This window comes from Vigna unguiculata, chromosome 11 (assembly GCF_037176805.1).
Source record: "Vigna unguiculata cultivar grain cowpea cultivar isolate G323 ecotype 2 chromosome 11, ASM3717680v1, whole genome shotgun sequence".
In the NCBI taxonomy this organism is placed as follows: Eukaryota; Viridiplantae; Streptophyta; class Magnoliopsida; order Fabales; family Fabaceae; genus Vigna; species Vigna unguiculata.
Genome location: NC_140802.1, coordinates 46090839 through 46106089, shown reverse-complemented (window position 1 = coordinate 46106089; position 15251 = coordinate 46090839). Strand labels below are relative to the sequence as shown.

Below are 15251 nucleotides of genomic sequence, written 5' to 3'. Positions count from 1 at the left end.
AGTATTTTGTCTAAAATTATATATAACTTTTGCGATACAGGAACTCTGTAATCATGATAAAAGTATAGGCCAAAATTGCATATAAAGAATGAACGGTGAACCAATTTTTTTACTTATACAATTAAGAATAACTTTATATCATAATCTAAATTATTTATTACAAATAAAATATATATATATATAATTTACATATTTAAAAATATTTTTTTATCATAACTTTATTTATATCATAATCATGATAAAAATATAATTGTGTTAACTAATTATTATAAAATCTTGATAAGACTTTTTAAAAAATACATAATAAATAATATATATCATTTGCAATAATAGTTTTACATTTGATATTTAAAAAAGTAAGTCACTTACTGTATCATGAAAAATAGTAATGCTATTGAGACGAAGTTCGTAAGATTTCAGTATAATAAAATTACATAAACAATTTTATGGTTTGGTAATTAAATTAATATTTTGAATTACAATTTTATACCTTTAAGGTATTTTTATAATTTTATATTTTAGACTTTTTAAGATTAAAAGGTAACTAATATAAGCTTTTTAAAGAAGAAAATATCAATGAAAAAAATATTAATTTTATTTCATTTAAACTTTATTCCTTGTTTATGTTTCAGAAAGACAAATTTTATTTAAATTTATGTTAAATAGCCATGGCACTTTTCCCATATAGATACAACATTGGCATTAATATTTCACTGTTTCAAATGTTATTTAGAATTTTACTTTTTCCTCCTTGAAAACTATTACTTCTCTCTATTTTGAATAATTGTTTACTTACCCCCCAACGTGATTATATATATAAAAGTTAATCAAAGCATCAAGTTACAAAAGGATTAAATTTTAACATGAAATATCAACTTTTTCACAAAAATTAAAAAATAAATAATTCTCTTATTTTAATTATTATGTCAGTAGAATGAAAGCATGCTGGCACTTTGTGATAAACAAATTAGAAACTTACATATTTATTTAGCAATGTTTAATACTTTGAGTCTGTAATCTAACTCACTACCACTATCATACCGCAATGCATAAGAAAACAACAAAACAAATGTTTAATGCAAACTTATTAAATGTCATAATCACAAATAGATCCAGCGATAAGCAGCTATGTACATGTTTATGTAACAGATGCAACAATTTCCACATGAGATATTGAGCATTTTATGTTAGAAACAAGCGATAAATAACATTGAAGTTAGTAACATATATTTGTTTGTGTATTCTCAGAAAACATTGGACTTAGTAGATTTTTCCGCTACAAAACATCAACATTTTAACCACCAATGCACTAGATTCTACTGGAGTTTGAACTTCCCATCAATATTGGAACAAATAAATCAATAACTAGCTAGTTGCAGTTCTCAGGAAACCAAGATCCGGCAAATGTACACTCACAAGACAGCTAAATAATTTCATGTACCTTTTATTTATCTAGACTAGATACATGATGAATAGGGAAACTATACAGCATATTAATCCTTGAAATGCTGACACTAAATTGAATAGGACTTCCCTATGTTGGAAAAAAGACATGCCTAATATATTGTGCTACAACTGTAAGATTATTGTTGCCATATAACAATGTACATGTAACCTATGAATTTCTATCCACACCAGTATTCAGCAAAGCCAAATTACTAGGTGTTTTCAATGGAGGCCTATTAATCTTCTCGAGTAATCTACTAAACACTAACTGGACTGGTATGCAAGCTACTGTAGTGGACCCAGAAATGTCTGGTTTAGTCAATCTATCTGTTTGATAACTACTGCTATCATGTAATGGCTTTCTACTAAAATTATGCTCAGTAGATAATGAGGACAGAGTTCGAGTTTTTTGGCAAGATGACAAGCTCAATTTCTTTGGCATCTTTTTTAAGGACTTTTTGTCTGCTGAAGAACGATGACTTTTAAGGCCACTTCTCTTTTGAAGGCTAGCCTGGTGGCTGGAACTTCCAGCATTTACACTTTTATATTCAAAGCTTTGTTCTTGATCTGAAGAGGGGAACTCAGCCGCACCTTCAGCACCATTTGATGATGGCGCATGGGGGCGCGGGATGCGAAAATTTGCAGTTCTCCTTGCAGTCCTCCATGCCGGTGGAAGCACACTACTTCCCTCGATACCAGTCACATCATTACTGAAGTCATCAATTGTCGGAAACAGAATATCAGATGAGCCATCCCTGAGAGCCTCAACCTGGATAGGGTGCCCCACTATTGCCCTCCCATCTAATTTACTCATGAGCGAAATGAAGGGTACACACTCTTTACGATAGCTTGCTTGAACCTTCAAATCTACATCAACTAGCATCGGCCTGACCCTACCACCAAATTGATAACGGTCAGCGTACAATGGAGAATATGCTTTACCATCCCAATGTCTTTTAGAAGGTAGATGATCATCCCAGGCCACATCATTCCAAGCTACACCACGATGAACTTTACTTTGACTTCTTGATATGGATCTAGAAGATTGAGGGTATTCATCTTCCAGTCCAAAGTTTTGATCATCGTCATCAAAGTTATCACCAAAATCAAATTTGTAGCGGTGCAAACTTGGACTGTTTATATTGTGCCTTAAATGACTACTCTTTCCTTCAACATCTGCTCCTGCTCCATACATATTACATTTTCCATCAGAAGCACCAACAGACCTCTTTACAAGATTCCGATTATTTCTTTTCCCTTTTAGTTGCCATTTAGACACAGCTTCATTATTTGTTATTAAGTCACGAGGATAAAGGTGAGGCATGTCACTGGAATTTGCTAATTCATCAAGCTCCTCGCTGCTAGTGCTTTCATGTTCTTCAGCATCATGACCAGTTTCTGCAGTTATAGGAACATCCTGAGTAAAGCCATGAAGGATGATGTGAAAGAAAGCTAAAACAGAGTCAAACACAAGTTGGAAGTGACTCCAAATTTACATTACAAAAAACCAGTCAAAATTAAAATATACATGATACAACAATTTTTTCTAAATCCCTCTCTAAATACTTCAATGATAAGCCTTAGCAAAATGGCATGTTCACAAAGCACATCTTTATTCATTGTGACTATCTTTCTTACGTGCACAGGTGCAGCAAAAGGTACAAGAGTTTCTTAACATTGTGGGAGATCTTAGAATCCGATGATAAAATTCTTTAGCAGATTGACTAATCAAACGTAGGAATAGGGTTCACAAGTTTTTATATTGGTAACAAATAATAGGCCAACATTAGAAAAGATGAAATGAGAATGCAGGAAGGCAGATCATAGGAAGATGTGGTTTGTCATCTTGACTCAGCTAATTCTAAGCCATTTCCTATGATAGAATCACTAGTTGGATTTGCAAATTAGTAAACCAAATATGGAATAATACAGGAATGTAGAAAGGAAGAACAACTACATCAGAGGCTGAGACAAGGACTTGTACATTATTCATTTCAATATCCATATACAATCATGCCATAAGAATAACTAACAACTATGTTCTGTGCAAGAAATCATGGAACATTATTAATGTAAGAGAGGTGAAAACACTAAATTAAAGATACTGAAAGAATGGATGTGCCAATTTTTTTATGTAGTTGTTTTCTCAGGGTGTGACAAATAGATCATACTGCTAAGACAAGGATAGTACGAGAATGGCAGAAATTTAACCTGAAAATATTGTCATCTCTTCATCCAAGTCTGGTTCTGTCTCCGAAGAATCAGAATCAGAATCAGAACAGGCTGTTTCTGAAGAATCAGATTCAACCTCATCCATAAAAGTATATTCAGTCTCTCCAACCATAGAGCCATGATAAGGAAACTCCCTTCTGCGTTGGGAAGGTGAAATCTCAACACGGGGTAGAGTCTCTCTGTAATCAAGAGAATCACTGGACTCGGTCGGAAAATACACACATCTGCTCCTCTTTGCTCGTGAAGCTCCTATTTGCCCAGCCCCTAGAAACAGAACCACAGTCAGGTTAAAATATTCAACATCTGGTGAATTTCCACAATAAAAAAAAAGTGCCTCGTATGCTTCTTCTTAAAAATATTGATCACTCCAACTCAATCTCTCATCTACCCTTTTTTTTTCTAGAGAATATTACCATTGATGTGGAGGTTACTGCCAGCGCGTATACCACCGCTTGCAAGAGCCCGAGCACCATCATCAACCGTACGTTTCTGATACATGTTAGGTTCAACAAAAGATGGAAGCTTCTTTTTTGCAGGGGCAATTCTGAGCCCAAAATCCTGCAAGTCTCTCATCCGAGGTGTTGTTTCAGAATAATCCACTTCCCCGCGCAGTTGATTCCCATCCTTGGCCATCTCAGGAGGAAAGAAACCTCCGGCAGACTCACTTTCACAATACATAAAAGAACTTGCATGGTTTTCATTGTCATTTCCCAGTGTTTCCGGTGGCGATGCAACCACACCCTTTTTAAAAGCATTTGAAGGTCTACCACCTGATCTCCCTTGCTTCTTCAAAATCTGTTTCTCAAGCTCAAGAGCATGAAGAATGGCGTCTTCTCGGCGCGCATACTTCTCTCTCTTCTTCAGCGGCCCCCCCTGAGCAGATTCGGCCTTTTCAATACAATCATCAAACTCACCACACCGGAATGCCTTAACACGCTTGGATTTCTCCAAATTGTACCAATCCCTAAAAACACAGAAAAATCAGCATACACTGACAAAGAATGCTAACAGATGGATGCATTGCACACAAAGAAAAGCAAGAAACTTTCCAGTGGTAGCTAACACAGTCGCGAATTCGGAATCGGTGAAGAAAACTTACACGCTGGCATCTTCTCTGCCGAGGAGCTTGACGGGGGTTCCGGATCGGGGTGAGGTGAGGTGAGAAGCGGAGAGGTCGTCGGGCCCGAGGATTTGACCCGGCCACCACGACCCGTTCCTCCGACGCACCCACACGATGGATCCAACGCCGCAATCCATCATCCGCTTCCCCGGCCAACCGATGAGCGCAGGATCCGGGAACCGTCGTCGTGACTGGAGGATCCGAATAGAGGAAAATGGGTTAGGGCAAATGTTCCCATTCAGATTTGGGGAAATTTCATTTTTTTGGAGCTTCAATTTTATTCGTCCTTTTCTTCCAATCCCTTGTATTTTTTTTCCGCTATACTAAAATAACCTACTATTATACATACACACTTTCTTTGTATTTTGCTCTTCGTATACGTTTGGTTTGGGTAATTCGCGACTCTTAACAAGCCTTTATTATTTATGCATTTTAAAGTCTGAAATTCCGTGTCCTTTTAATTTTCTATATTTATTTATTTCAAGTTAATTAATACTAATTACAAATTAAGAAAAAAATAATTGATTATGCTAATTTTTATAAAGAAGGCATTAAATGCTTTTGACCTATGAGTATTAAATGTATCTGCTCTTTCATTAAATACTTTCTTTAAAATAGTATAAAAACAAAACCATGCGGTGATTTATTATTACGCGTAACATAAATTTATCTTTCTTATTCGATTAATGTATTAATAACAATTAAATAAGGTTTGATTATTATGATATCATAGCTAATGTTCATTAAATAAGGGTCACGGTTTTTTTTTTATAGCTTTTAATAACTTTAATTAACAAAAAATAATAAGCTGTAAAAAAATTTAACAGCAAATGATGTATGAAGAAAATGTTGCTAGAACTTTTATGGAAAAGTTAAAGGCTATTTTGTGGAGCCAATGAATGAAAAAGAAAAAAAAAACAAAAATGTCATTGGAGGGAATGAAGAAGACAACTTTTAGATTGTAGATTAAGATGCATTTTAATTTTAATTTCTGAGACGCGAAAATAAGTTTAAAATTAATGAAAAAAATGTGTTTAATAATAATTAAGGTTTGAAGAACTTACTGACTTTTTTTATGTTAAATATCAATGTATGTGTTTGATTTTGTGCCATTTGTAGATGTTATGCGTGTGAAATACAAAGTAAAAACAATTACAAAAATATATATTTACATTTTTTAAAGTTTAAATAGGCTATATAAATTTAAATATTTTTAAGTAAGTCGTATTTTTAAATATTTAAAATTAATATAAATTTTAATTGAATTTATGTTGTTTAAATATTTTTCTAATAATGAACGTTATTTATTTGTTATATTAAGTACACCATTATTTTATACACTTGGTATTTTAATTTTAGAGTTGATTCCAAGTCATTTTTTAATTTTTTTCTAATTATGTCTTTTATCTCTTAAAAAACCTTAAATTGACAATTGCATTTTTATTTATTTCAATTATATTTTTACTTCTCATATAATTTAGTCTTTTTTTTTGTTAATTTTGTACTTACAATCTTAAATACCCGTCATGTTAATTTGTGATTTTTTTAATTATATAAAATTTTTAAAGTGAACATCCTGTTACATGATAATAATAGTGATAGTAACACTTACAATAACATGTGACATGAAGTGTGATTGTTTTAATCTCAATTTGTTCATTATATTTTTATTTCATTTTTATATAAATATTATACAAATATTTTTATTAAATAATTTCAAAAATATTAAATGTATATTTTTTAAATGTGTAAAAATCAATAATTTCTATATAAATATTCTAGTTGATATAAAAATAACAAATTTATAAATTAAAATATAAAATTTTAAAACAGTTTAAAAAATAAATTTTTAGTTTAAAAGTAATTTTAAATAACGTTTAATATAAAATACAAAACTAAATAAACTTAATCCTGTTAAAAATATTTAATAAAAATGTAAATTTTAATAAAAGTATTATTTATATAAAAAATAATTTGGTCCTAATTTGGAAAAGAAAAAAAATTAATAATTTTTTAAAGAAAATAAATTGGGATGAGATTAAATAAAAAAAACGGAGACAAAATCCAAATTGAAAATAAAACAACACTTAGGATGACAATATCACATCACACATCCATGTGACATGAATGGACATATAACACTTATTTAATGTCATTAGTAGAGTCCTAATGGAAATGAGTATATTATATCACATTTAAAAAAATAAAAAATTAATTGAGACAAATAAAAATACAATGATCAATTTGAAATTTTTATAGAAAAATGGAGACCAAGTGCATAGTTAAACTTAATATTTTGTCATCTTTAATTCAATATTAAATTTTTATTTTAAAATATTTAGTAATGTGTCATCTCTTAAATTGGCGTTAAGAAATTGAAAAATTACCACGTGTTAATCTCTTTTTTTTTTCTTTCTTCCTCCCTTCCACCATTTTCCTCATTTTTATCATCCACCCATTCCCCTTTTTTTTCCATTCTTCTCCACCACCCTTTTGCAATAATTTTTTCCTTTCCCATTTATTCATCTTTTAAAAGTTGTTTACCCTTCATATTTGTTTGTATTCTTATTCATTTCTTCTAGCTCTTACAAATCTAAAAAGGACAATGTGGAACCGATTCGGAGTCACACCATAAAGTAGTGTAGCTAGCTAACAAACAAATTGGTACTTGAATTAGCTTGTTACAAGGAGTCAAGTGCCAAAAGAACTTGGCAATGATGCGCCAAACTTCGATTTGTGTCACGTATATGTGTTTGACATGTATTTGTATCTGATACTTTATGATACTTATCGATATTTATCAATGAAGTATGTAATATATAAATCAATAATGCTATTATGATGACAATAATTTATAATTTTTTATGTTGAAAACATTTAATACAATTTATTTTGATTTGGATTCACACAAGAATAATCATATATTTATCATGTTTTAAAAATAATTTCTATATTTTCATTATGCATATATCGCGTGTCATGCCATATTATTTTTAAAATTAGCATATCGACGTATCAGATACATGTCATATTCGATACATGTATCATATTTATGCATTACAGGGACTTGACAAATGCTTTTCAAAAGGGATTGAATAGACGAGAAAATAAGTCATTGCTTATTTTTCAAACAATGTTGCATTAGATTGTTTTAAATAAAACGAAGAGACAAAAAATTAAATAAACAAAGGAAATAAACTCCATAATTATTAAAACTAAAATACTAATTAAATATATTTTATATTAATCACATAATCTTATTTTTTTATAATATATAAAAACGAGTAAATAAGAAACAGACAAACTCAATTGAAAAATATACAAAATTTTAAATACTCAATAAACTAAAAAAATAATAAAAATTGAATTAAAAATAACTATTTCATAGACTTAAATTTTAACTAAATATGTTTTCAATAGTCTATCTAACCATAAAATATAAATTGAGAGGTGTTTTCTTTACATTGAAAATCGTTCAAAATTAAATTAAAAATGTCAGAATCTACAAAGAAAAATTTGATCACATGGATGGTCATAATGGGATAATATAGACTGCTATAAGAAACAAATGATTACACTTTTGTTTGTATTTTAAAATGACATGCAATGGTCAAAAAAAGAGTGAGATAAAATTGAGAGACTAAAAATAATTTATGTTTTTATTCAATTAAATTATTATTTATTTATTTATTCGAAATTACTCCTGAATGATTTTTTTTTCCTAACACAAGTCATCATCATGCACGTTCACAGTAAACCATTCATAATAAATCACCATGGCATGGAATGAAATGTTAATCGAATGCACGTGAATTAATCATATTTTAAAAAAATCCGTGATTAAATATGAACAAACTAAACTAATGTTAAATAAGATTAACTATATTTTGATCTTAAATTATAAGGTTAAGTATATTTTTTTTCTTAATTTTTTTAATAAATTTTAAAATTAGTTCATTTTAAAGTTTTTAATCAATTTTATATTTATTTTTCGAAATATTCTGTATTTAATTTATTTAATCAGATTTTATTAAATTTATTTAATATTTTATATGTATTTCAGGTTTATATTTGAATTATTTATATTATTTGACATATTTTTATTTTAATATTAAATTAAATATTATTATAAAACACGCTTAAAATATTAAATAAATTTAATTAAATTTAATTAAAAAAATTAAATTCACATATTTTAAAATTAATTAAACTTTTTAAAATAAATGAATTTTAAAATTCACTTAAGTTAAGAACAAGTATATCCCTAAATTACGATATGATTTTAATTTTGTTTATCTCATACTTTTCGGTCGCTAAAAAATCATGTATACAGGCTCGTGGGATTAACTTTATTTTGACGTAACATATAAAACATTGACAAGTATCGGTCCTTTATGTTTCTCTTTTCTTTCTCATTCTCATTTTCTATTTTCATTTTTTCCCTCTCTTTCTTTTCTTCATATTTTCTTATTGGATTTTTAAAAATTATTTTTAATATATTTTAAAAGGATTAAATATGTTTTTATTTTTAACTTTTATTAAAATTTAAAATTATTCCTTTTTAAAAGTTTAAATTAATTTAGTTTTTTAAATACAAAAATATAAAAATTTAATTTTTTTAATCAAATTTTATGTTGTTAAATTTATTTAATATTTTAAAAAAATATTATTAGAATTATTTATTTGACACATTATTATTTTAATATTAGTAGATAAATATATTTAAAATGTCAAAAAAAATTTATTGAAAAAACCAAATTCATCCACTAACGAAGATACAGGTTTAAACAAGTCTAAAATTTTGTAAAAAGTTTAATTATAATTTTCGGTAAAAGTTAAGAAAGGAAAACTATGATTAACCCATTTTAAAATTTGAAAATTAGTATTATGAGTATATTATTAAAGTCGCACAGAATCGAAATTGAGATTGCGATATTGAAAAATTCTACGTGTTAAGAGCTGTGAATATTGATCACTGTTTCCGCCATTTTCTCTTTCAGCATCACTACTTGGTGCTTCAATTTTGGAGATTGTAAACTGAAGATGAAGAATTGGCCCAGGGAGGGTTGGAAGTGGCTATCAAACATTGCAAATTCCTCTGTTCGATTTCATGGAAACGTTGCCACCGTTGCGGCCAAACACAATCGCAATCCCTTTACCCTGGCTCGGCCATTCGGAAGCGCCATTGACGGTGGAAACGAAGTGGATCTTCATCGATTGACGAGGGAGTTCCTCGCAAATCTTTGGATTGATGATAGAAAAATGGCAAATCCCAGAGGGAGGAAATTAGTTAAATCCTGTGGAGGTTATGGCGGTGACCCGCGCTGGTTTTCTGCTTCATCTGGTGTCGTCGGAAGAGGTAAACGACGGCCCGGTTTGAAGCAACCACCTATCAGTCAATCCGTCTCTGAATTCTTCGAACCACTGTCTCCCTTAGAGGTCTTTTCCTGTCCCTAGTTTGCACTTTTTTTTTTTGTTAATTCATGTTATCATATATCCTGTTAAGCAATGTTGCGTTCTTATGTCAGATAAGTGAGTTTGAATCTTGATAATCATGCTTGTACTTCCTGCAATTACTAGAGTTGACCTATATCATGATTGTCACTGCTGTCGTGTAGATACAAGTAAGGGTGTTTTTTCTTAAAATTTTGAAACTAATGAGTTTTTGTGTTTTTTGTTTTTTATTGTTTTGGAATTTAGTTTAGGCACATTCCTGTTTACTAATTTTGTTCCCTTAAGAAAATCACAAACAAATGGTCCTACTTTTAGATCCTTTTTGTCAACTTTGATATGGACGTGTTCTACTTGCCCCTTTTTTATTAGGCCAAGGTAGCACCACTGCTTGCCAGGTCCAATTTGCTGATTACCAGAGATATCGAGTGGGCAAATCTTGTAATGGGCTTTGAACAGGTGATCATCTTTATTCTAGAATCCGAAGCTTGGTTCCTTTAAGCAACTTCTTAAAAAGTCCATTTCACATTATGTGTAATGGATACTTTGTATGTTGAGGCTGTGTGACTTTACTGTAATTGTTCTATCTTTCTTGACTATTACTCTTGAAGTCTAATTTTGTGATTTTTTTTTTTGGTTTGATTGAAGGAAAATCGTTATGCGATTGTAGATGCGTGCTATCCTCAGTCGGTCAGTGACAATTATTATCTCATTTTCATCAAGTTATACCATCTTTATGTATTTTTCTTACGTAGCTTGTAGCAATGATGGTTGACCTTATTGGTTGCTATGATGCAGCCCGTAGGTTATATTCGTGAACAGAGCAATGTTGTTATCAGACAGGTAGTCATTTCAATCATTTGAACTTAACCTCCTTTGATTGTTTTATTCTAGAACATGTTTCAAGTATCATCCACATGGAAATAAAGTCGTAATTATATATTTTTGTTGTTATAAATCATTTTGTGGTAAAAGGGATCTCATGGTCAATAACATCACTGAAGAGTTTGGTTTTTAACTGATTCCAATGACATCATGTCATCCATGTAGCCAACCTCATCTAGCTAATGTGATTAGGCTTTCGTTGCTATAGTTTTGTGGATACTGCAATCTATCAACCAAACTTAGATGTATTTTTTAGATAAAGTTGCTTTTGTTCTATTATTCATTTCTATATCATTCCATACTCGTAGACTAACAAAAGAAATTAGAAATACCAATACCTCCAAATAGAGGGTGATATATATAGTCTGAAAATCATCAATAAAAAATTACATTAGCATGGATATAAATTTTTCGCCACATCTCCTGAGAAGTTGTTCAGTCAAGTCCTTAAAACCTTAATTGTTGTCCCTTATATGGTTCAGAAATACAATTCATATTTCAAAAAATTCCAAAAGGAAACGGGCAACGCAAAATCTGTCTTGATGACATTTGGCAAATCCACCTCCCAGCCTATATCTTTCATTCAAATCTTCATTTCCCAAATCAGATTTAACAAATAATAAGTTCAAGTAGTATTAGCAGACATACGAGCAAAAACATACCTTGTTTGAATATTAGTTCACCAAATATCGTATTACAACACATTCCTATTAACACTTACTCTAAATTGTAACATGAATGATTAGAATCATGTCTTACAATATGTGGAATGAAAACATCCTTCTGTTAACATGACTAGTCTAGTTTTGGATTATGAAAGGGTCATCTTATTTGCTAACTTTTACATGAGGGTGATCAACTTGGTGTCCATTAGTAAGTTCTTTGTTTGTCCAAAGAGGGAGATATTTCTAAAGTTGTGTTGGGGTTCATATTTGGGCACTTTGTGCATTGGTTGGGTTCTGGAAGGAGTAGTTCAATGGATGCATTTGCAAGTTATGCGATGTGTCTTGGTTTGATTTGTGTGTGCTTTTCATGTATGTATTATGATTTTTTTTTCATTCCATTTCAACCTTCTTGTTGCAGTTGCTTCGTCTAAGGCGACCTTTTGTTGCACACATAACTGACGGCTTGGGTACTGAGCTCTTTAGGGTAAGGAACATATATTTCTAATGTTGGTTTTGTTTTATGCACATGAATTTTTTTTTTCACCTTAGTGAAATAAATCAAACAACTATCATGGTTAGGTTCGAAGACCCTTTTGGTGGATAACAAGCTCAATTTATGCAGAAGTTGATGGTCAGGTATGCCAAATGTAGTACATTGTTTTATATGAGTAAGTTGTTTTTCATGACTTTGGTTGTTAATTGTGTTAAGTTCTCTCTTCAGGAAGTTGGAGTAGTTCACAGGCGATGGCATCTCTGGAGGAGAATCTATGATTTGTACCTGGGGTAATATAAAGATACTATTCTTTTACTTGTTATAATTAATTATCAAAATCATAATGTCTTTACATCTCTTTTTGCATCTGAATATTTCTTTCATATGCCCATTGGATGACAAAATTTGCAGTAACAATTATCTGTTATCTATCTGTAATTTCATTTTATGAAAGTCAATTAGCATGTTATCTTTCCCTAATATATTTCCAAATAATTGGTCATTTTCGCTGTCTTTTTAAGTTTAGGAAGGAGGAAAATGGATTTCATTTTACCAGTGGCCATAATAGGAATTGAGTTGGAAACAGTGGAAATACTAGAATTAATAATGGAAGAAATAAATGTTTGGTGAACATAGCTCTCCGGCTGGATTGGATTACCACCCTCCCTCCGAATAAAAGGAATCTGTATATAACTTGATAGGAAGTTTATAGAAGTTGATTCTGTTCTAGAAGAGATGCAATGGTAATAATCTATGATGCCATTGTGTATCCATATGATCGACCATCTCAATATATAGTTCAGTTCTCTGACACAGCTTTCTAGCCTTTCCAAATAGTTAGGAAACTTTAAGCCTGGGGTGCTAATGCTTAGAGTTCACTGGTTGTATGGCTGCATTTTCCATGCATCTTCTAATGAAGCAAGGGAAAACATTATAGCATTTTATTTTAGATCTTGTTTGTTTGCCCTTGTTCCTCATCTAAAAGTCTTTCTTTTCGGTTTTTATTTACCATTTGTTAGTGCACCATCAGATCATTATTATTATTTTGTCTTTGGCTACATATTCTTGGATTCTCCTTGATACAAGTTTGATTTTCTGCAGTTTTATTGTTGTGTTTGCTGTGTTCATCAATGATGATGCTCTATCTGAGAATAAAATTTTATTGGCTACTTTTATTCAAAAAAAAAAATTCACATATGCTGCTGACCTATTTGATTGGTTTTCTTTGAATTCACCTTTATTCAGAGGCTCGAGTTTAAAATTTCATAGCATTCGTCTTTTGTACAAAATGTGAGTCTAATAATAAAATTTGCAGGAATAAGCAATTTGCTGTGGTAGAGAATCCTGGCTTATGGAATTGGACATTCACACTGAAAGATATTAATGGTGAGGTGCTTGCTCAAATAGACCGTGATTGGAGGGGTTTTGGCTTTGAGGTTGGTTTTTGGCATTAACCTATTGCTTTGTTAAAAAAATTTAGCTTACCTTTGTTAAACATGCTAATCATTGACTGCTATTTTTATCTTTTACCATTACTTGTCTTACTTGTCTTTTAAACATTCCAAGTAAAACTTTCCTTTTGAAAATATCTATGGTTAGATTGCGATTTCCATTGGTTTTGTTCTACAAATTAAATCTTAATTTGATATTCATCATAATCAACCACATTGCTAAAGTTATCTATATGCCACCTGGTAAGTGACAATTAATGTTATTAAGCACAGTTTTTTCAAGTTTCAATTGAAAGTTGAAAAGATAGAATCATCTACTATATATTTATATATCTATACTATAATTATGGGTTCTCCCTCCAGCTTTTAACCAGATGAACTGCCCTTTATTGACCTGTGTACCATAAATCCTTGCCTTGTTTCTTGCTTCCTCTTTTTCAAGTGCAAAGGATTTAACTTTATGCCTATATCTAATATCAACTTTTTAACTGTTATTGTGGAGTCATCTAACTGAAGAATTTCATGTTCAGTTCTTCAGATATTATAGGTGTTGTGTTGGATTTCAAACCTGAATTATACGTTGACTGAAATGTGCAGATTTTGACTGATGCTGGTCAGTATGTGATTCGATTTGGGAGTTCTGATCCCAGCTCTAAGATTGGCCTTGCTAATGCAGTAAAGTCTCCCTACACCTTTTTTCTCTAGAAACCTTACCTTTCTCTACTCTTAACTAATTGATATGATGTTCTCTCTGAAGATTGAAGACCTTGAAGTCAGTCGCACACTGACCCTTGCAGAGAGAGCTGTAACTGTAGCTCTTGCTATATCATTAGATAACGACTACTTCTCAAGACACGGAGGCTGGTAAGCTGTTTGGATTGTTTTAACATCACTGTATATTGTGTAAATAAAGTTTTGAGAAAACTGTAAATGGTATTGATTTTTTTAATTTTTTTTTTTTAATTTGGGATGTTAGGGGACTACCCTTCCTTGTTGCCGAAGAGTAAAATTGATTTGACAGACAGTAAAATCTGGTTATCTACTGCCAGCATATCTCTGAAGCCATTCTCTTCCAACCAACTAGTTTTTAAAATTGAAGGTGTTGTATGCTATAATACCAACGTTGACCCTGTTTCTATACTCGAGCTGGTTTTTCAGTGGGGTAAAGGTATATTAAGATGTAGTTTTAATCCCTGTACTCATTGTTAATTTCATTTTGGTCCCTGTGAAAATTGAAACAGCTACGGGACATTTGATTTTTGAATTAATTTGAATGTTGACCAAGTGGTTAATTTACCAATGAGATAAACTAGTTGATTGAGCCACTGCATTTTCTGGCAAATCATGTGTTAAAGCTAGTAAATTGAGTTTTAGAGTTATCCATTGAAGAACTTTTGTTACATGTTAAATGCACAACTGGTATAGGCAAAAACTCAAAATGTTGTTACCAATTGAAAAACAATGCATCACTGGTAACAGGCGATATCAGTTCTCTCACTTTATCTCCA

The 15251-nt window shown here is 31.0% G+C and overlaps 2 protein-coding genes across 2 annotated transcripts; one reads left to right on the top strand and one right to left on the bottom strand.

Annotated features, from left to right (window-relative positions):
* Nucleotides 1-1338: 1338 nt before the first annotated feature.
* Nucleotides 1339-5146, bottom strand: LOC114169784 (Tudor/PWWP/MBT superfamily protein). The gene is made up of 4 exons (XM_028055089.2): nt 4778-5146; nt 4092-4642; nt 3658-3942; nt 1339-2844 (listed from the first exon to the last, which is right to left on the bottom strand). The coding sequence occupies exons 1-4, from the start codon at nt 4936-4938 to the stop codon at nt 1616-1618; spliced, it is 2226 nt and encodes a 741-aa protein (XP_027910890.1). The 5' UTR covers nt 4939-5146; the 3' UTR covers nt 1339-1615.
* Nucleotides 5147-9722: 4576 nt separating this feature from the next.
* On the top strand, nt 9723-15085 carry LOC114168308 (scramblase-like protein). The gene is made up of 11 exons (XM_028053070.2): nt 9723-10237; nt 10622-10708; nt 10898-10939; nt 11048-11092; nt 12218-12283; nt 12379-12435; nt 12521-12582; nt 13608-13728; nt 14341-14418; nt 14501-14607; nt 14720-15085. The coding sequence occupies exons 1-11, from the start codon at nt 9842-9844 to the stop codon at nt 14748-14750; spliced, it is 1092 nt and encodes a 363-aa protein (XP_027908871.1). The 5' UTR covers nt 9723-9841; the 3' UTR covers nt 14751-15085.
* Nucleotides 15086-15251: the final 166 nt, after the last annotated feature.